Below are 23,744 nucleotides of genomic sequence, written 5' to 3'. Positions count from 1 at the left end.
GACATGAAAGTCAGTCTATCACGGTCCTGTCAGCACCGGCGTGCAGCCACCGCTGAGCAGGGATTCACCCATACTGCAGGGGGGCCCGCGGTCACATACAGTCAGGAAGCTGAGGCAAACAGGACCTGGAGATGCTGAAGTTAGCAAGCAGTGAAGGACCTACGGTCATGTGACTGCAAGGGGCGGGGCTTAGCATCCTGCTGCCAGAGATCGTCAGGACACAACTACAGGAATGCTCAGGTCAGGCAAACGGGGGTCATACACAGAGATAGCAATAAAGTTCCAGGGATGAGACAGAACGGATAGTCAGGGCCAGGCAGCCGTCAAAGCCAAACAGATATAGAAGGTACCAAGCAGATTCCAACAAGCAGTATCCAGAGAACAGACCGAGTCGGAACCAAAGTATCAGGTAAACAAGAACACAGCACAAACACACTCAGGGGTCAACACACTCTGCCAAGGGCGAAAGTATAACTGACGATGGTTGGAGCTTCCTGAGGCTATAAAAAACTTTCCCAGAACCAAGGAGAGGCCATAATAATAAGCCCCAGGTGTGCAGGCAAGAGCCTGCACTGAGATCATAACATTTAACCCCAGAAGTGCAAGTCCACCAGCACTGGTTCCAGACATTAACCCCAAGCGTGCAGGTCCAACCCACACTGGGATCATGACACAGTCATTGTGGAAAATTGTTAGGATCTTGAAAGTATCCTTGAGTGCAGTCACAAAAACTATTAATTAGTCATGAAGATCACTCCATGGAAGGAAGACCAAGAATTAGCTTTGCTGGAGAGGATAAGTTCATCTGAGGTAAAAACCTCAAAAACTGCAAATTGATAGTATCTAAGATAGCAGACCTCCTAAATGATGCACATACATCTAGTGGCAGACATATATCAACATCAACTTTCCAGGGAAGACTGAAAGAAGTAGGACATTATGGTCAAATTGATACAAAGAAGCCACTACTGAGGACTGTAATCAAGAAGAAAATAATTGTTTGAGTAAAGCTACATAATGACCTGATATTAGATTGGAAACCTTTACAGTGGTCTGATTAAGTCTGATTCATCAAAATTTGAGATTTGTGGTACCAACCACCATGAGGTGTGTTTTGCAGAGGCCGTGTTGGTACAAAATTCCTTTGTGTGACCAGATGGTTTCTGCATGTGTGATGCCTACTGTGAAGTATGCAGGGGAGTTGTGACGATGCAGGAGTTATTTGCTGATGACTTTGTTGGTGATTTATTTCAAATTCAAGATACGCTTGCCTAGTATGACTACCAAAGCATTCTGTAATGACTTACCATCTCACCTGGACTGCACTTAATGGTACCATTATTTGTGTAGCAATAGGACAATGACTCAAAACACACTAAGGAGGTGTGTTTTGGCAATTTCATGGCCTCCATAATCCTCCAACCTCAATCCAATTGAGATAGTCTGGGGTGAGTTGTAGAAAACCACAGAGCACATGTTATCCGCATACTCCTGATGTGGTACAGCACATTTTTACAAATATATATTTTTAATAGGGCAGTAGAAGAACAGATGAATTGCCTTAATCAGCTCAGGACCATGCCATTCTCCCCCACCCCTAACCAGGAACAGTTTCGAGTTTTGTCTTATATGCACTTTAAATGGCTCTAAAATGTATGTATGCAATCTTTACATTCCTTTTATTTATTTTTGGCTGGAAAATGTAAGAAAAAATTGAAAATTTGGATCTATTTTTCAAATTTTTTAGTTTTTATTATTTTTTACGGCCACAAAGGACTGCGGAAAAATAAAAACATTTTAAATTGCATTCTCCTTTCCACAGACGTTTCATCTATTCATTTTTCTAAAATCGGAAATAATTTTTTTTCAGCAAGACATGAATTATTAACAGACATTTGGGTTGATGTTCTTTCTTTTTTTGTTTAGTTTATTTTTTGGTTTTCTTATTTTTTTTTGCTTTTTTATATATTTATTTTTTCAGGAGTGACCTGTCAGTAAGAGAAAGGAGGCAAGTCACGAACAAAAGGGAGCAAGGGGGCAGGAGAACTGCAAGTGCAATGTTCATCCCCACTGCACTTGCAGTTTTTTAACATACAATTTCATTTATGGGTTTCTCTAAAGCAGCAAAATGGATTTCTACATTCCAGGTAAGGGTTTACACCGCATTAATGCGCCTTTTAACAAATGCAATTAATTTGGGTTATGCAATCCTAATAACTGATTCTCTTTTGCAAGGGAATCACATTAAATGTCTAGCACTGACTTATTCCACATCACTTAATGTATGCCCTGACCTTAAGGAGTGTCCTTCAACGGCTGTGCCGATATTCTCCTGCTATCCTCTTTAAAAGGCTCATAACATAACTTGAACTTGAAAGCACTAAAAAGTAATGACCGTTAGTTGATCAATTTCATCATTGTTCCTTTACGTATAGATAAAAGTTCTGGTATAGAGCAGAAGGTACTTATTGGTAAACTATGAGCTGTCAGCAAAGATCAGAAAGTTGTAATTTCAAGTCTCAATTATATCCTTGTTGGAAAGTGTTCAGATATTTATGACATTAGGCCACGTTTTACAGGAAATATGCCTGCTCCAATCTAGTTTTCACACTTTCCTCAGCAAATAAAACCATAATTGAAACGGAATGTAATTTAAATGGAAATCCTGTCTGTTCTGATAAATTCAAACAGAGAACCTGTCCACTCTTATCAGAGAATCCTGATAGAGATTTACCTGCAAAATATGATCAGTTTTTTTTTCCTAAAATCAGCTGAAGAATAAATAAGTACAGATAACCAGTAACCAAAGTTAATAGAGTTCAGAAGAATGGACTCAGAATACAAAACGTTAGGTCTATGCAGATCGTTCACCAGGTCTTAGTTCCAGTGATGAACTTAAGAGGGCAATTAAAAAAAATTAGTAACCAAAGCCAAATTAATGAAGAAAAGCTGATTTTATTTATAATAAATCACAAGAAAAATCAACTTTTTACCCAAGTTAACATGCTCACAAAACTGCTAAAGCCATGTTAACACTTTGCTGCCCATTCAGCTTCACTGGTTTACTGTATCCCTCAACATTACCTAATTTCATGAAAATATTCTACTCTTTATTTACAGTATCAATTATTTCGGCATGTGCCATAATTACTGTAAATGAATCTTGCTATTATATATTGGAAATATCTACACACAATATTAGCTGTAGATACCAGTTTCTTTCATTGTTTTTATTTTTAAGTGATCAATACATTGCTGCTTAAAGGGAATATGAGTATGTCAGCAGCTTTTTGCTATTTAATCTGAAGGCAGCAGGAAATAGAGGCTGAAACACAGAGTTCAGGGATGTGTCACTTGTCAAAGTGCGGTGCTGCTGTTCACTAACTGTGAAGGATTTATCATTAAGAGATTAATGTTGCCAGACTGTTAAGGCAACTAAGCACCTCACTGACTGTTGAATTTGTACATTGAGAGCCTGGTGTGGGCGGGGTTAGCTTTCTCAGCTCTGCTTCATTCTAAAGCTGAAAGCTCTTATTGTATCACAATGGTTGCATCCAGTAAACTAAATGATACATTGTTGGATTCAGCTACTCTCTGCTTACATCATGCTGCTCTCAGTTGAGGTATCAAAACCCTTATGACAGGTTTACTTTAAGGGGGTTGTCCCACAAACAAAATTACACATGGATACCAAAGTCCCCTGTGTTATCATTGTTTAATCCTTACTGTCCTTAGGATTGGTGGTTTTATATTCGCACTATTGATCCTTTCACACAAGGGACTTTAGCCCAATACATGGAATCAGTTGGTCTTGCAAGCCATACCACAAGCAATCATTCATTTTTCATCTCTCCTGGGTGAGTGAAAAATGATGTTTATTGGAATGCCTCATTAAAAGATTTTCCTGATTTGGACCAGGGACAGATCTATATTAAGTGGAAGTATTCGCAATAGGGTCCTGGTGCATGGTGAATAGTATGTCCAGGGCTGGTTTTAGACAAAGTAGGGCCGCATACAAAAGTTTACAGTAGGGTCCCAAATGCTAACATACTGCACCATCACACAGACATTTACAGTATGTTGCATTAAGATGGGCTGAATTCTGTCTGTTAAACAAGCACACTCTACAATATTGAAGTCCTTTGGTGCTTGTTTCCCGGCCTTTTTACACCGGCTGAGGAAGAAAGATGGGACAGAACAATCACTAATAGATCAATATGTCTTCATTCAGTATCATGTTATGAGCAGCAAATATGCAGTTTGTACCCATCAATGTTCTGCTGAGAACAATGATTTTTATTATTGCATAAATAATCCAATCACCCAAACAATAGGCAGCATTTTGCTTGTTGTCCCTGAGTGAGTGCTGAGTGAGTGAGTGAGTGCTGATCTTTACTCCTATGGACTCTGTGCTACTGGCATTTATTTATACACAGAGCACACACACATACTATACAGAAAGCACACACATTCAGATAAATGTATACACAGAGCACATACATACAGATGCATGCATACATGGAGCACATACATACTGCTACATGCATGGATGGAGCACAAACGTACCAACTCATGCATGGATGGAGTACATACTGTACATACCAACAGATGCACATACATGCTGACACATTCATGGACGGAGCACATACAGTATGTAGAGACACATAGTATAATGGACCCCACATGACCATTCAAACATTAAAATTGGCTTCCACACAGTCATACAAACAGTATAATGGCCCCCACACAGCCCTCCACACAGTATAATTGACCCCACACAGCCCTCCACACAGTATAATGGATCACACACAAAACTTCACACTGTATAATTGCTTGCATACAGTATAATGCCCCCACATAGCTCTCCATATAGTATAATTGCCCCCACATAGCCACCTAATTATTATACTCGCCTCCACATAGCCCTCCAAATATTATAATGGCCCTCCAAATATTATACTGGCCACCACATAGCCCTCCAAATTTTATAATGGTCTCGACATTGCCTTCCATATAGTTTGAGTCCCACCTAGCCCTTCAAATATTAAAATGGTCCCCACATTGCTTTCCATATAGTATAATGGGCCCCATTGTCCTATATAGTTGAATTTGCCATGCCGGCCTAGAGGTGCGTTAGAGCCGACACTGGGCATCCTTGTCTCACGGGCCCCATAGCGGCTGCATGGTCTGCCGCTAGCTCAGTGCCCTTAGGAGAGAGGGGTCCCTGGGTAATTGCTCAGCTTTCCTCCCCTAAATGCTGCCACTGGGTATGTGTCAGGCCTTGCTGTTTCAGATTTTGGAATGGGGCACAGTAGCGAAAAATTAACACCATTTCAGATTCTAACCTCCGCTCAGAATAAAACAACATGAACTGAAGTACCATTAATTGAAACTCACTTCATTCTTTACATTATTCATCTGCTCTGTAACCAGCACTGGGGCTCTGCTTTTTCCTTCACTATGACTGTCTTTCTCTGTGCTAGGATAACTTAGCATGCACCTTTAAGTATTCAGGTGGTAGAGCAGACAATATTCCTTGCTATCCAGGAATCTATGCACTTTCTATCCAAATCTAGTTTGCCCAGCTGTTTCTGAATGCTATCCACACTTCCAGCTCTCTTTAACAAAGCATTTGATTGTCAGCTTGTCTAGTGCTCCAAGGGTATTTTTGTACCCTCATTTCTGTATAAAAGCACCTGTTAACATACTCGGCTATGCTATTCGAAGGTGCTCTCCACGGATCCTCGAGTGTTCTGCATCAAGCTACATGCTAGCTTTCTCTTCTCTACTATTCCAAGATGTTGCCTACACAGTCTACTCTGTTCCATCAAATTATATTTCTGCATATGCCTACTCATCTCAGATAATTCAAGTGCTGCCAACTCACTTACCTTTGTTGCAAGAAAGTGTCTGTCTGCCTTACTATTCTGATCCATGGTGCAGTCTACACCCTCGACTCTGCTGACCAAAAGTACCTGTCTGAATACTCATTCCTGCTGATTCAAGGTGCTGTCCACACACTCAACCCTACTACATAAAGCAATTCCACCTCTGCTTATCTATGAGTCATTCTTCATATCCAACTTAATTGGTCTTAACTCTTTCTCATACCATCTCTTCAGTCCAGTACTGCTTCAACAACTCCCCCAGTTCATACTGCTCAGTTGAACTTTGGTTGAGCGAATCTACATCACATTGCAATTCCATAGCAATAAAATATCACTGAAGTATTGTAGCAGTGAATGAAAAGCTTTATAGCCAGCATATTGACATTAATTAATTCCTATCATGTCCATGATATCATGTGATGCTCTGGAATTCTCTAAAACTTTACTACCGCTTTAGATAACCGGGAGATGGAATGCGAAGGACTCATCATTGGACAAAAGGATTTGAATTTATACTAAATGGAGAAAATATCTTAATTCCTTTCATATTTTGAAGACGTTTTGAAAACAATTCTATATAAAAAATCTGTAACCCCCAAATAAATAACGTCATAAAGAAGATGTATCATGACATAACGGTTTACTTACCACATAAGTTCTGCAAGGATGTGTCAAAATAAGTTTCACGGTCACAGCCTTTTCCATTATGATTGGTCTGGAATTCAATGCTAGTGCGAACAGAAGACACCGGTCCATCACAGGTCTCCAAGTGAATATTAGGAAATAACGCAACACTTGCTGAACCAAGATTGTACTCTATACGCTTTTCCCAGTCTAAAAGATAAACAAAAATAATTTTAATTATAATTAATAATTGAACCACCCCTACTATTCAACAGTGCTTAAAGTATGTGATTAAGGACTATTTATTTTTACTGGTCTGAAATGTGTAGTGCTGACCAGTCCTCAAGAGCCACCAACAGATCATGTTTTTGGGATGATTACCTTAGTATTCCACTTGTTATAATTCCATTAACTGGGCAATACCAAGGAAATCCTGAAAACATGATCTGTTGCCGGCTCTAGAGGATTGGATTTGGGAAACAGTGGTGAAGACTGCAATTTTTTTTTGCTTTTCTTAGACACAAGCATAATTGAATTGGCCCACAAAAGGCTCCTCATGTGGACCCAGACTCCCAAATAACAATTACTCTCTATTTTAAGCTTAATTGAGCATGGAGCCAGCGTTGACCAATGCTAATAACTCATAAATTTACATTTACAGAAATGTTTTAATATAGATTTATAATTGGCAAGGATAACAATTCTTAGCAGGATAACATACTGACTTACAAAACTCCACTCGTGATAATATTATAATTTCTGGTTTCAATATGTAAAGAAGCAATGAAATATGTCAGCCCATTGTGTTTTGCATTCCAGCCTTTACTATCTGTGGGGTAAATCATCTGAATAGCTATTTTGAAAGCAAATCCCAGTTATTTTATATTACATTTGCTAATTACTTAATGTCAATGTTTTGCTCAGATGGCAACTGAGCGTGGGAGGTGAAATTACTTTGTGTTTTCCCTAGTGACACACTGGCTAATCTTATTAAAGCTCATTTATCGAGTCACCTATCAGCTATAGGATGTATATATTTTGTAATTTTTCTCTCTTGTAATTTCTGAAGGTTGATGAGTTTCCTTAAGGTTGTTTGATTCTTTTATAAACTGTAATTAAAACTAATTTTCAATTGTAATAGAAGTATATACAGGGAAATGCCAAATCACTACTTGGATCAAGGTTCTCATTTAGAAAAATATCTTGAAGAAATAGAAAAGACCTTTTACACTATATCACAAAAGTGAGTACACCCCTCATATTTTTTGGAAATATTTCATTATATCTTTTCATGTGACAACACTGAAGATATGATACTTTGATACAATGTAAGCTAGTCACTGTAGAGCTTATACAACATTATAAATTTGGTGTGCGGTCTAAATGACTCAACGCACAGCCTTTATTGTCTAAACCTTTGGCAACAAAAGTAAGTATGCTCATAAATTGAAATATCTAAATTGTGCCAAAAGTGTTAATATTTTATGTGGCCACCATTATTTTCAAGCACTTCCTTAACTCTCTTTGGCACGGAGTTCACTAGAGCTCACATGTTGACACTGGAATCCTCTTCCAGTCCTCCATGACGACATCATGGAGCTGGTTTATGTTAGAGACTTTGCACTGCTCTACCTTGAATTTGAGGGTGCCCCATATACAGGCTCGGACTGGCCCACAGGAGAATGGGAGAATCCTTTGGTGGGCCCCAATGCAAGAGTAAGCTATTTACCCCCAACATGAGCACTATTTCGCCAATACATTAATTCACTATGTACAGACAAAAGCAGGATCTCATTAATCATTCACCAACTAGTTTATTTTTACATAAAAGTAGAACTAAATTTGTGAAAGAGGGTAATATATTTGCATGAAGCTGAATAGTGGGCACCCAAGTCAGTGTTATTGGTGGGCCCTTACCACCCCAGTCCAAAACTGCCCATATATGCTCAATAGGGTTTAGGTGTGGAGACATTTTGTCCCAGTCCAGCACCTTTACCCTCAGTTTCTTTACAAGGCAGTGGTTGTTTTCTTTGAGGTGTGTTTGGGGTCGTAATCATGATGGAATACTGCCCTGCTGCCCAATTTCCGGCAGATGGAGATCATGCTCTGCTTCAGTATGTCGCAGTACATTTTGGCTTTCATAGTTCCCTTAATGAACTGTAGCTTTCCAGAGCTGGCTGCTTTGACCAAGCCCCAAACTTCGAGACTCCCACCACCATGCTTGACTGCAGATAAGATGCACGCCTTTGTACTCCTCACCTGGTTGCCGCCACACATGCTTGACACTATCTGAACCAAATAAGTTTATCTTGGCCTTATCACACCACAGGACATAGTTCTTAGTCTGCTTGTCTACAAATAAACATATATCAAGATAGAGATTTAAGGTAAAAAATTCAACAATCTTAATTTAAAGGGACCTTATCTAACAATTTCAATATAGATAAAAGTTAACTTTTATTATACCTATTAAAAAAAGACATTACCACGCATGAAACAAGCAACCATGCTGGCTACCATAACCCTACATGATCAACCTCTAATTACAACCCTGCCTATCAGCGGAGGTTGGCACCCTAAACACAATACGAGATTGGCGCCCCCGCCCCTCGGCGGCTGTCCCTAATGCTCCAAAATGTCCCGATTTTGGTGCATCACATAGTCATCCATTTAACCAAAGAAAGGAGCATATAGGGGTTGCCAGTCAAAGAGTGAAATAGCAGCACAACAATAAAGTGACATGTGCAGCATCTTCTTATCTACCGCCTGATGCTCAGTTAAGGAGAAATGCATCGTTTCTTTTGGATATCAACCAACCATAAATACCCCTTCAGATGTTATCAACATGGTTTAAGCATACATCAGTGTTGTATATGCCATGTGGAAGTTTTTGTTTCTCTGGCATTTTCTATGTTAGTTGCTTTACCAATGGTTATTTGGCTACCCTTGTGTTAATATTGCAGTGATATTAGGGCATCCAGGGGACAGCCGCCGTGGAGCGGGGGCACCATTCCGCTGACCAGTAGGGTGCCATCCTCCGCTGTCAGGAATGCCATACAGCAACAGGGAACAGTGTAGTGAGGTACTTTCATTGTTTGCACATGTCACTTTATTGTTGTGTTACCTATATGCTCCTTTCTATGGTTAAATGGGTGACTATGTGATGCACCAACATATTGACATTTAGGAGCATTAGGGACAGCCGCCGAGTAGTCGGGGCTCCAATCTGCTAGGCAGGGTTGTAAATAGGTGTTGATCATCTAGGGTTATGGTAACCAGCACGGTTGTTTGTTTCATGCGTGGTAACGTCTTGTTTTTAATAGGTACTGTATAATAAAACTTAACTTTTATCTATATGGAAATTGTTACATAAGGTCTGCTTGTCTTCAGCAAAGTGTTTCTTGTGCGTTATCTTTAATAGAGGTTTCCTTCTGGGATGATATCCATACAAACTAATTTGATTCAGTGTGTGGCATATGTTCAGTGCACTGACAGGCTGACTCCCCACCCTTTTAACTTCTGCAGCAATGCTGGCAGCAATCATGTGTCTATTTTGAAAAGACATCCTGTAGTGCATGTGCACTCAACCTCTTTGGTCAACCATGATGAGGCCAGTTCTGAGTGTAACCTCTCTTGTTAAACCGCTGTATGGTCTTGGCCACTGTTATGATTGAGTCACTGTAGGAGGCAGACACAAAAATAGAAGCTACGCCCAGAAAACCAGAGAAGTTGGCAACTATCAGATTGCAGACCCCTGAACCTATCAACACAACTAGCAGTAGCCGTGGGGGGTTCCTACGATGCCCTAGACCCCTCGATCACAGCCGGAGCGCTAAATAGCCTAAAGACAGAAAAGGAAATCTAAACTGCCCCAGAACAGACCCCAAAGTAAAAGGCAGCCCCCAACATATAATGACGGTGAAGCAAGATGAAAAAACACTCACACAGATAGAAAGATAGGCTGAGCAAACGATGGGGCCCAAGCTAGCTAAACAGAACAGGAAAGGAAGGTTGCTGTCTGCAATCTGCCAAAACCCTATCAAAGACATAAGCCAACAAGCTGATATGAAAAAGACCCTGAAGCAGCTAGGCTTCAAAAACTAAATGAGCACTCAGGTATTTTCAGAAGACAGAGCTAAAGGAATTCAGCACACCCCAGCAGGGAATGGCAGAAATCCAGAAAAACAAAGCAAAACAAAGTCTAAGCACAAATGCAAAAGGCCGAGCAGAAAACTTAGCTTTAGAGGAGCAAGAATTCAGACTGGTCTCCAAGGATCCCACAGAGAAATCACCCGCAGGGCAGAAGGGCGTCGGCAGCCTTATATCCAGTCAGTAACTCCACTCAGCCAGTCATCATCATCAGACTTAGATGTTTGATAATCAGGCTCACTACCTTTCTTTACCAGAAGAGGGAGTTCCTCGGGCCTCAGTAGTGAAGGGGAAAATGAACTCACAACAGGCCACTCTGCTGCAGCTCAGTTTCAGCGTGTTGTCAATCTAATATATAAAGCTCAATGTGGGTGTGTATGTATGTATGTATGTGTGTGTGTGTGTGTGTATGTCTGGGATTGGCATCTGCACCGTCACAGCTACAGCCACAAAATTTGGCACAGTCACACGTCTGGACCCCGAGAGCGTCATAGGCTATGTTGTGAGGCGAAATTTTAACCCCGCGCGTTCCAATTCACCAAACAATTTTGCCCCTATCTACATAATGGGGAAAAAGTGTGTGTATCAAGCCCCGCCCCCTCATTATGATGTCATAATGGCTGCCATGGCGACGCTGATGTCATCATAGGTTGCAAGCCCCACCCCTCATTATGTCATAATGGTTGCCATGGCAACACTAATGTCATAGTAGGTTGCAATGGCGAAGATGCTGTCACAATGGTTGTCATGGTGACGATGATGTCTTAATGGGTTGCAATGGTGACGGTTATGTCAAAACAGTTGCCATGGTGATGATGATGTCATAATGGGTATATGGGCATGGGACTATGGGAGGGAGGATGTGTGATAGGTATATGGGCACTGGACTATGCGATGGAGGATATATATGACGGGTATATGGGCATGGGACTATGGGATGGTGGATATGTATGATGGCTATATGGGCAAGGGACTATGGGATGGAGGATATGTATGATGGGTATATGGGCATGGGACTATGGGATGGAGAATATGTATGATGGGTATATGGGCATGGGACTATGGTATGAAGGATGTGTGATGGGTATATGGGCATTCGACTATGGGATGGAGGATATGTATGATGGGTATATGGGCATGGGCCTATGGGATGGTGGATATGTATGATGGGTATATGGGCACAGGACTATGGGATGGAGGATAATTATAATTTGTTATAACTAACCACAGTTAGTTACTATGCCCGGGCAGCACTGGGCTCTTCAGCTAGTCTAATATATAAAGCTCAATGTGGGTGTGAATGTATGTGTGTGTGTATGTCCGGGATTGGCATTCGCACCGTCACAGCTACAGCCATAAAATTTGGCACAGTGACATGTCTGGACCCCGAGAGCATCATAGGCTATGTTGTGAGATGAAATTTTAACCCCGCGCGTTCCAATTCACCAAACAATTTTGCCCCTATCTGCATAATGGGGAAAAAGTGTGTGTATCAAGCCCCGCCCCCTCATTATGATGTCATAATGGCTGCCATGGCGACGCTGATGTCATCATAGGTTGCAAGCCCCGCCCCCATTATGTCATAATGGTTGCCATGGCGACGCTAATGTCATAATAGGTTGCAATGGCGAAGATGCTGTCACAATGGTTGTCATGGTGACGATGATATCTTAATAGGTTGCAATGGTGACGGTTATGTCATAACGGTTGCCATAGTGATGATGATGTCATAATGGGTATATGGGCACGGGACTGTGGGATGGAGGATGTGTGATGGGTATATGGGCACTGGACTATGGGATGGAGGATATATATGACGTGTATATGGGCATGGGACTATGGGATGGCGGATATGTATGATGGCTATATGGGCACGGGACTATGGGATGGAGGATATGTATGATGGGTATATGGGCATGGGACTATGAGATGAAAGATATGTGATGGGTGTATGGGCACTCGACTATGGGATGGCGAATATGCATGATGGTATATGGGCATGGGACTATGGGATGGAGAATATGTATGATGGGTATATGGGCATGGGACTATGGTATGGAGGATGTGTGATGGGTATATGGGCATTCGACTATGGGATGGAGGATATGTATGATGGGTATATGCGCATGGGCCTATGGGATGGTGGATGTGTATGATGGGAATATGGGCACAGGACTATGGGATGGAGGATAATTATAATTTGTTATAACTAACCACAGTTAGTTACTATGCCCGGGCAGTGCCGGGCTCTTCAGCTAGTCTAATATATAAAGCTCAATGTGGGTGTGTATATATGTGTGTGAGTATGTCCGGGATTGGCATTCGCACCGTCACAGCTACAGCCACAAAATTTGGCACAGTCACACGTCTGGATCCCGAGAGCATCATAGGCTATGTTGTGAGACAAAATTTTAACCCCGCGCGTTACAATTCACCAAACAATTTTGCCCCTATCTACATAATGGGGAAAAAGTGTATGTATGTATTGGCATCTGCACCATCGTAGCTACAGCCACAAAATTTTGCACAGTCACACATCTGGACCCAGAGAGCATCATAGGCTATGTTGTGAGGTGAAATTTTAACCCCACGCATTCCAATTCACCAAACAATTTTGCCCCTATCTACATAATTGGGAAAAAGTGAAAGGAAATTGTTGGAGGCAAATTGACAGCTGCCAGATATGAACAAGGGGGACTTAAAGAATGAGAGCGATGGCGCCAAAGAGTATATACCGTACAGTTGCTAAGGTGGGGCCCTGACATGGTATACTCACCATACACGGGGATATGAACACACACACAAAATGCGCCACACACTACCACGTGCTTCAACACATATACCACCCTCAGCACACATTTCAACACACATACACCAACCTCGCCACATAAAAGTCAAAACACAAAAGTCGCCACTCAAAACTTGCCACACTGTCCCAGAGCTGTTTAAAAGATGAAAAATGAGCTGTGATTGGTTGCTATCAGCAACAGTTTTCTTTGTAGACAGTTGTGGTAACTGAGGCCTATCATTCTTATCATTTCTATGGTGTTATCATCTATTAGATACACGGCTCAGCAGACAGTATCACACAGAATAGGATTAGATACACGACTCAGCAGTCAGTATCACACAGGATAGGATTAGATACACGGCTCAGCAGTCATTATCACACAGTATAGGGTTAGATACACGGCTCAGCAGACGGTATCACACAGAATAGGATTAGATACACTGCTCAGCAGTCAGTATCACACAGGAAAAGATTAGATACACGGCTGAGCAGTCAGTAACACACGATAGGATTAGGATATGATCATTCTTATCATTTCTATGGTGTTAACATCTATGAGATACACGGCTCAGCAGACAGTATCACACAGAATAGGATTAGATACACGGCTCAGCAGTCAGTATCACACAGGATAGGATTATATACATGGCTCAGCAGTCAGTATCACACAGGATAGGAATAGGTACACGGCTCAGCAGTCAGTATCACACAGTATAGGGTTAGATACACGGCTCAGCAGATGGTATCACACAGGATAGGATTAGATACACTGCTCAGCAGTCAGTATCACACAGGATAGGATTAGATACACGGCTGAGCAGTCAGTAACACACGATAGGATTAGATACACAGCTCAGCAGAAAGTATCACACAGGAGAGGATACTTGGGTAATCGCTTAGTTAATTTGTGTTGCAAATCTGTAGTGTTAAATATATGATGTGAAATGTTTTTATGTGCAAAATAATCATTATAATTTTTTATAACTAACCACAGATGGTTACTATGCCCAGGCAACGCCGGGCTCTTCAGCTAGTTTTCTTATAACCTAGGCCATCGTTATTTAGAGCAACAATTCTTTTTTTCAGATCCTGAGAGTAGTTTGCCATGAAGTACCATGCTGAACTTCCAGTGACCTTTATGAGAGAGTGTGCGAGCAATAACACCAAATTTAACACACCTGCTCCCCATTCATAACTGAAGAACTTGTAATCCTAATGGGTCACATGACACCGAGGAGTGAAAATGGCTAATTGGGCACATTTCACTTAGGGGTGTACTCGCTTTTCTTGTCAGGAGTTTAGACATTAATGTGGTGTGTGCTGAGTTATTTAGAAGGCACACTAATTTTGCACTGCTATACAAGCTGTACATTGACTAATTTACAATGTATCATAGTGTCATATCTTCCGTGTTTTCCAGTGAAAAGATACAATAAAATATTTACAAAAATGTGAGAGGTGTACTCACTTTTGTAATATGCTGTTTATATAATTTGTCATATGCATAGCTTTACACTCTGTCACTTACATTCTGACCCTCAACATATAATGGTTCAGTGACTTTGCTGAAAATGTAGATTTTGGTTAACAGGTGAATGGTGCCAAAAAGTCCTAAATTAAACAAAATCCAGTGTTTGACTGCATTAAGTCAACTGGAATAATTAGAGTTGGAAAGCACACATTTATATTTACATCTTACAGATACATTTATAAGGCAAGAATGAAATAAATCAATTTATGTGAGAAAAAGTAAATATACAGTCATGGCCGAAAGTATTAACACCCTTGAAATTGTTTCAGAAAATGAAATATTTATCCCATAAAATTATTTCAATTATACTTGTTTTGCTATACACATGTTTACTTTCTTTGTGTGTATTGGAACAGCACAAAAAAACAGAGAAAAAAGGGCAAATTGGACATAATTTCACACAAAACATCAAAAATGGGCCGGACAAAATTGTTGGCAACTTGCTTCAACTTAATATTTGGTTGCACACCCTTTGGAATGAAAAAAAACCTGCAGTCAATTGCATCCTATAACCATCAACAAGCTTCTTAGATCTCTCAACTGAAATTTTGGACCACTCTTCCTTTACAAGCCAGTCCAAGCTTCTCATACTTAAAGGGTGCCTTCTCCAAACAGCAAGTTTAAGATCTCTGCAGAGGTTTTCAATGGGATTTAGATTCAGACTTATTGCTAGCCACCTCAGAACTCTCAAGTGCTTTGTTTACATCCATTCCTGGGTGTTTCTTAATTCTTCAAGCATGTTTGGCATTATTGTTCTGCTGGAAGACCCATGACCTAGAACGCAAACCCAGCTTCGTGACACTGGTCACTGCATTGTGACCCAAAATCCAAATATTCAGATTTCATGATACCTTGCACACAGTCAAAGCACCCAGTGTCAACAGCAACAAAATATTCCCCAAACATCTTTGAACCTCCACCATATTTGACTTTAGGTACTGTATTTTTTTTGTATGCCTCATTTTGCTTTTAGCCTTCTGGCTTCCTCACATACATTTTGGCTAACTGCAGTCTAGCTTTTTCATATCTCTATGTCAGCAGTGAGGTCCTCCTTGGTCTCCTGCCATAGCATTTAATTTCATTCAAATGTCCACAGATAGTTTGCGCTGACACTGATGCACTTTGAGCCTGCAGGACAGCTTGAATTTTTTTGGAACTTGATTGGGGCTGCTTTCCCTCCATCCTGACTTTCTGGCATTGCAACCTTTCATTAATTTTTCTCTGTTGAAGCCTCAAAGACCAAGCACAAATTTTCAAATGTTGTAGGTGGAGCCGAAAGGATCCTGTGCAAAGGACTTTAGATTACAGAATTCTCCTAAGTACTACATCCAAGCCTCTGCAGGAGTCCATGAGCCGTCTGCCATAACTGCCATTATTTTAATACTAGAGGGTAGCATAAAATCTCTGATCCTTGTCAATAGAAGAAACACACTTTTACATCCAGGTTTGGATTTCCCAGTATCAGAGTCAGAGGTCTCCTGAAGAAAACTATATCCAACCGTGCAACAAAACTGTTCCAAATAAACGAGATATTGTGAAGGATTATAGATATGTTTAGATAGTTTCTATTTACTCCTAGAGACAGACATAAATCTCCCTAAGCTTGGCTAAGATTCACTTTACAATCCAGCTCCACCAATGGGTCACTAAGGATATTATTTAGGGGTAACAGACTACAAATGCACTTCCTTTTTTCAGGTTTATATTTTTAAAATAATCAGAAAACCATTTCCTTTACATTTCACAAATACTTTGTGCTGGTGTGTCACATAAATTCACAGTAATATACATTTAAAGTTGTTAGCGTATTATTAAAAAATGTTTAAACTTTCAAGGGGTGTGAATACTTATTCAAGGCACCATATTTTGTTCTACTGACTGTCCCCTCCATTCATGATGTTGTTGGTAATTTCAGCACCTTGATGCTCCCTGGAAAAATATCACCCCCAGAAATGTCTCGCAGTAACTGGTCATTCACATCTTATAACACAAGTACGTTCCATGATGCATACGTAGAAGCAGAATAAACCAAAGAGAGAAAAGTATTTACTAAACTTCCATTGCAAAATTGTTTGCTTTATTTTAAATGTCCAAAAAAGATAAGCATTTTTGTAAAATGAAATTCCCCGAGATTGTTCATAACCTTTAATAGAGACATTATTGTAAGAAATGCATTAAAATAGTTTAACCTTTCTAAATTCTAAGTATTTTTCATAATGTACAACCCTACTAAAACATGTTGTGATTGATGGACAATCAAGCTTACATTAGATTTGTCACAGGTATGTATGTAATTCTGCATGTCTATCTCACCAAAGTGGCAGTTTCAATGGATTGTAGGTGAAAATCATCTATATACAACTGAATGTGATTATAAGTTTAGGAATAAAAATACATTCCATACTCTTTAGAGCATACAGGCTCCCATCGTACATGAAAAACATAATGCAATGAACGAGTTTGATGCCAACAAAGGTTCTAAATTTATGCATCCTATAGGACTCCATTCTCCCGACATGTCTCTGTAACTTAATCTGAACCTGAGAGACACGTGCACTCATGTATGGAGAAAACTCAATTTTGTTAAGGTAAAAGTGAATTGATTTATGCTATTGTTCTTGTGATACAAATTCAATGTCTCAGCCTTGTCGTTCTACAGGCTTTCCCATGTCGATTCCATTTCATAGCTACAGTAGATAGAAATTGGAAAAAAGGAATGCAAAACCTATTACTATAAATCTGTAAATGAAAGAAGTTCTGCAAGAAATATTTGACTGATTCATCTCCAATAATGAACATCTGAGGTTTGTGTCACAAAACTTCTTAAAGAGGACTTTTCACCATTTTTTTTCATTTAGTACTAGACACACTATGCAATATGTGCTGCAGAGCAGAATGCAAACTTTTTGTATTTTTTTTTTATTTCGCATATGTGTTGCAGGATTCAAGTACAAAGAGTACATTTTTTGAAGTCCAAGTAGGCGTTACAAAGTAGATTTCATTAGGGGTGTGTACTTATTTCTCTTTCTGACATTGACCAATCATAAGTAGGCAGCAATACACTGGGGAAAGAAGAATATGCCCCCACAATATGTTGAAGCAGGCTCCTTGTGAGACATGTATTGACAAACCTCCACTGATTAGCAATTTTCTGATTATGCATGTTTTAGGTAGAAAATGGTCAATCAATGCTAAGGGTGAGATTAGACAGATCATAAAATTGAGAGGATTATCAATGAAAACATTGGCTCTATCAAAACTATAGCAAGAAGACTGATAAGTGACACAGGGCTGGATTTAGGGTATCAGGTCCCATTTTTTGCCACACTCAGTTTGGGAAGAATATACAGTATCTAGAAACAAATTTCCATTAAGAACAAAAGATTAAAAATAAATTGGTAGAGAAGGTAAACATTATTTTTAGTATACTGGTATGTACTGGTAATTTTGGAAACATTATTATACAGTGGATAATCTACTGATAATTTTATTATTTTTTTATATTCAATTGACATGTTGTTAGAGTTGGCAGATTGCACTAAATAAAACTAACTAACAAAGTTCGATCACAACCTCGGGTCCACCGTGCAGAGATGTTATCCTGCTGCTAGTGAACAATGATGGAGCTGTGCGGTGAGCGTTCACAAAGAAACACGCTGTGTTAATGTCTCATAGAATGGTAGAGTTGGAAGGGACCTCCTGGGCCATCTGGTCCAACCCCCTGCTCAAAGCAGGATTCGCTAAATCATCCCAGACAGATGTCTGCCCAGCCTCTGTTTGAAGACTTCTATTGAAGGAGAACTCACCACCTCTTGTGGCAGCCTGTTCCACTCATTGATCACTCTAACTGTCAAAAAGTTTTTTCTAATATCTAATCTTTGTCTCCTCCCATTCAGTTCATCCCATTGCTTCTAGTCTTTCCTTGGGCAAATGAGAATAAAGATGATCCTTCTACAATGTGACAACACTTGAAATATTTCGAGACATTTGTCTCAGAGAGGTATGCACAGGAAGAGGAATACCAGCTCAGCTAACCGCCGAGTGGCAGAGAAAATATAAATAACTTACTCAGCTGACTACCAAGTGATGCAAAAATATAAGTAAAGCTCAGCTAACCGCCGAGCAGTACAAAATGAGGTGTGTGCAATATCCAGTTAAAACAATAGAGTTTAAGCACGTGGGTTGACTGTGCTCTGCAACTGACCCACACTAACCGCATATGTGGCCGAGAAAGGCACTAGGCCAAGTGAAAAGAAAAACCTGTCTCTATAAGGAAAACTAGGCACTCATACAGGCCGGCAGAGCAGCAGAGTCTCCACCCACACACACAACCACAAATGATACTAGCGCACCGGCATGTGCCTCTGAGAACCTTTTATACATTAGGCTCAAGTCCAGTTGAAAAGGACCTTGCCCGTGGACCAATCCGGAGCTACCAACTCACCAGAGCAGCTGATGTCCAACCACCAATAGCAAGACGCCACACAGACATGCTCAGTATGGTGATCTCTGGACTTAGACTCCAGGAGGTAATGCAGCGCATGCAATACACTGGTTCCCAAGACTTGACTGGAAAGCCAGCAGCAACAAAACATGTGGCATGAGCCTGAGCAACATGATGGGACTGATGTCCATGCTGAGAAGCAGTCCCAGCGGCTGAGCCTGAATGGGACCACAGTACCCGACAAGGCCCGGGATCCATCCCATGCAGTGGGAAAATCGCGGTGCCTAACACATGTGTAGGGGAAATATTGTTCAGTTATAAGAAAATCAATCGCCAGTCGCTGTATGTAAATTAATATTGCTGCCATTGTGTTCTATTCTAGTTGTATAAATCCATGTACAGTTATTTATCCCTAATGGAGGCTTCATTTTGCCAAATGTTATCATACATGAAGGAAGTGAAATATAACATTTTCTTGTTCCCTTTCCCAGAGTTGTCCCTCCTATCTTAATATGTATATATTGCTGTATTATAAGGTTTTTGATTAACAACTGGACTGTGGTACTGCTACATAGAAATATTTATTATCATCAGTCTTTAATGGTATTGCCACATGTATGTGTTACCATTGTGTGTTGCTGCCTCACCACCGACCGAGCCACTGCCTCAAAACCACCAGAGCTGCTGCACCCCCGACCTTCTGTCTCTTCCCCACTATCCCATAGAATGTAAGTCGGCAAGGACAGGGTCCTCTCCCCTCTGTACCAGTCTGTCATTGTAAATTTGTTTACTATTAACGACATCAATAATTTTGTATGTAACCCCCTTCTCATGTACATAACCATGGAATTAATGGTGCTATATAAATAATAATAATAATAATAATAATAATAATAATAATAATAATAATAATATGTGTCTGTTATCTATGTATAGTTAGGGTAAGCTAGTGCATTCTTCTTGGGACATTAGAGGAGGCACTCTTAGTACATAGTTCCCCCATAGACCTGGTAGATGTAATTATGTTGCGGGCCGCTAGATGAGGACATACTAGTGGGGCCTGAAAGGATGTTTATAGAGGGTTAATTGTAGGAGGGGCTGCTGGGAGTTAAAGTTAGTGCTGAAGACCAGTTTAGTGAGATGGGGCCAGGGCGCCCAAGTGTCTACATGGGCTATAGGCCCAGACAGCCACGTAACGTTAAGTCATTATAGCCCACATTACCCACGGCCACTGCAAGTCTTAGCAGTGGGCCAGAACAGGAACAGGAAATGCTTTTAGGGCAGAAGTTGGCTGGACTAAGGAGATGAAGGGAGTCGGAGCTTCCACGAGATCAGTACAGACGGGTCGGATGCTTCACCAGGGGCCACCAAACGTAGTAAGTGAAGAATTTGTGTCTCGGGCAAAACAGGCTGAAGGAAATGTCATTATAGCGAGGTCAGGTCAGGAAGGAACTGGGAAGCAGTCTAAGGCGGTCCGGGTGTGTACTGCACAGAAGTGACAATGAGCAAGGAAAAGATGAGGAAGCAAGAAAATGTTATGATGTACCAACTGTGGATGTAACGTGCAAAATCCTAAGTAAAGAAATTGTTCAAGTTGTCTTGGACTGTGTCTCCATTGATGGGGTCACCAAGAAGAGGAACCGTTATGGCCTGGGAAGTGCCCAGATAAAGCTGAATCTGGAGATGCAGGTATACCAAGAAGAGTATTTTTTCATGTAGGGGAAGGACTGGACACAGCTGCTACAGTAATACAGGTCACGACAATAGTCCTGTCCCTCTCTTACACAACCACAGCTCCTCTATAATCGTATAAATTAAAAATTCACAATAACAAATAAAAAACATCACCCTTTTAACCCCTTAATGACCAGGGGTATTTTTGGTTTTGCATTTTCATTTTTCCCTCCCCTTCTTTCCAGAGCCATAACTTTTTTATTTTTCTGTCTATATGGCCATGTGAGGGCTTATTTTTTGCAGGACGTGTTGTACTTTTAAATGACACTATTGTTTTTACCATGTCGTGTACTCGAAAACGGGAAAAAAATTCCAAGTGCGGTGAAATTGCCAAAAAAGTGCAATCCCACACTTGTTTTTTGCTTGACTTTTTTGCTAGGTTTACTAGATGCTAAATCTGACCTGCCATTATAATTCTCCAGGTCATTATGAGTTCATAGACACCAAACATGTCTATGTCCTCTTTTATCTAAGTGGTGAAAAAAAATTCCAACGTTTGCTGAAAAAAAAAAAATGTGCAATTTCCCGAGACCCATAGCGTCTCCATTTTTCATGATCTGGGGTCGGGTGAGGGCTTATTTTTTCCATGCCAGGCTGATGTTTTTAATGATACCACATTTGTGCAGATATGTTCTTTTGATCGCCCATTATTGCATTTTAATGCAATGTCTTGGCGACCAAAAAAACGTAATTCTGACGTTTTGAATTTTTTTCTCGCTACGCCGTTTAGCGATCGGGTTAATGCTTTTTTTTATTGATAGATCGAGCGATTCTGAACGCGGCAATACCTAATATGTGTATGTGGGATTTTTTTTTTACTGTTTTATTTTGATTGGGGCGAAAGGGGGGTGATTTGAACTTTTAGGCTTTTTTAATTTTTTTTTATTTTTAAACATTTTTTTTACTTTTGGCATGCTTCAATAGCCTCCATAATGCTATTTAAATGCCCGCTGTCAGCTTTGACAGCGGGAATTAACTAGTTAATAGGCGCGGGCAGACGGCGATTCCACTTGCGCCTATTGCGGGCACATGTCAGCTGTTCATAACAGCTGACATGTCCCGGCTTTGATGCGGGCTCAGCACCGGAGCCCTCATCAAAGCAGGGAAGATGTCTGATGACGGACTATGCCCGTCATTGGACATTAAGGGGTTGGAAGTAGGTGAGGTGATCAGAGCCACTATTTTTCTGGAGGAAGGCAGACATTAAAGGTTTTCTTATAAGTGGTAGAAATTGACATGTGGGTTTGCATGTGCTATTCCTTAGATTTTCTCTTAATTGGCATATTTTGGGGTGCAAAATAGAGGAGATTATTGTACATTCACACCTGTCATCTTTTGTCTGTGGAACTGACAGCAGGGTCCGCTCCCCAGAATATACAACAGCAATAGTTTGTTGTAGACCAGAACTCAAATAATTTTTAAAAATCTAAAAGGACTTGCACTTTACAACACTTTTTAAAAAAAATAATGATTTTCTTACTTTAATGTATACAATTGGTTGTTAAAATAAATCTATAATAATAAATGCCCTAAGCAACTTCCGGTTGTAACAACTTCCGTCCAGTTGTAACCGGTGACGTCACCGCACACCTCTTTCCATGTTAACCCTCAACACACACACTCCACTCACCTTTTACCATCTCCACTCACGTCCACTCACTCTTTCACTCCACATACGACCCTTTCTCTCACTCCGTCTCTCATACTCACGCCGTCATCGCCGCTGATCCACGATCCCCGACATCTTCTTCCGCCGGCGCCATCCTGGATCCAGACGTCCTCCACGCCGGCGACATGTTCTTGCGGCGACGCCATTTTGGATCGGCGAAATCCCGCGATAGTCAAGATGGCGTCGCCGCAAGAACATGTCACCGGCGAGGACGACGTCGGGATCCAAAATGGCGTCGGCGAAAACTTGCGAGATTTCGCCGATGCCATTTTGGATCCCGACGTCGTCCACGCCGGCGACATGTTCTTCCGGCGATGCCATCTTGACTATCGCGGGATTTCACGATACTCAAGATGGCGTCGCCGCAAGAACATGTCGCCGGTGTGGACAACGTCTGGATCCAGGATGGCGCCGGCGGTAGAAGATGTCGGGGATCGTGGAGCAGCGGCGATGACGGTGTGAGTATGAGAGACGGAGTGAGAGAAGGGGTCGTATGTGGAGTGAAAGAGTGAGTGGAGATGGTGAAAGGTGAGAGGAGTGTGTGTTGAGGAGTGTGTGTGTTGAGGGTTAACATGGCAAGAGGTGTGATGCTATCGCATCCTCCCGATGCGATAGCATCGGGCCATAATCTAGTATAAAATAATTAGCTGGCGAGACTGTCTGTAAATAGCATTTGCACTTTACTTTAGTCTACACTTAGTATGACCTTCACTAATTTAAAGGCATTTGCACCCTACTCCACTTTCTGTAATTTAAAAGTGTCCTATTTACTTGTAGGCAATTATATGTCAACTACATAAAAAATGAAAAATTACTAGAGGTCACGACCTTCATGAGCATAGTAGCACTGGCACTTTTAATCCATTTAATCCAGCATCCATCTACTCTGTTTTTTGTACCCTTTTCATTAGCAT

The 23,744-nt window shown here is 40.8% G+C and overlaps 1 protein-coding gene across 1 annotated transcript in view; it reads right to left on the bottom strand.

Moving 5' to 3' along the window:
• CLSTN2 (calsyntenin 2) overlaps positions 1–23,744 on the bottom strand; it is a 1,499,677-nt gene that overhangs the window by 270,270 nt on the left and 1,205,663 nt on the right. The window contains exon 6 of the mRNA XM_073581085.1: positions 6,537–6,722. Coding sequence (XP_073437186.1) covers positions 6,537–6,722 — 186 coding nt within the window. The remainder of the gene's footprint in view (positions 1–6,536; positions 6,723–23,744) is intronic.

The sequence above is a fragment of the Dendrobates tinctorius genome, unplaced genomic scaffold (assembly GCF_039654945.1).
Source record: "Dendrobates tinctorius isolate UK_male_01 unplaced genomic scaffold, ASM3965494v1 ptg000069l, whole genome shotgun sequence".
In the NCBI taxonomy this organism is placed as follows: Eukaryota; Metazoa; Chordata; class Amphibia; order Anura; family Dendrobatidae; genus Dendrobates; species Dendrobates tinctorius.
Note: the sequence above shows the minus strand (reverse complement) of the source record. Positions and strands in the feature narration are given on the sequence as shown.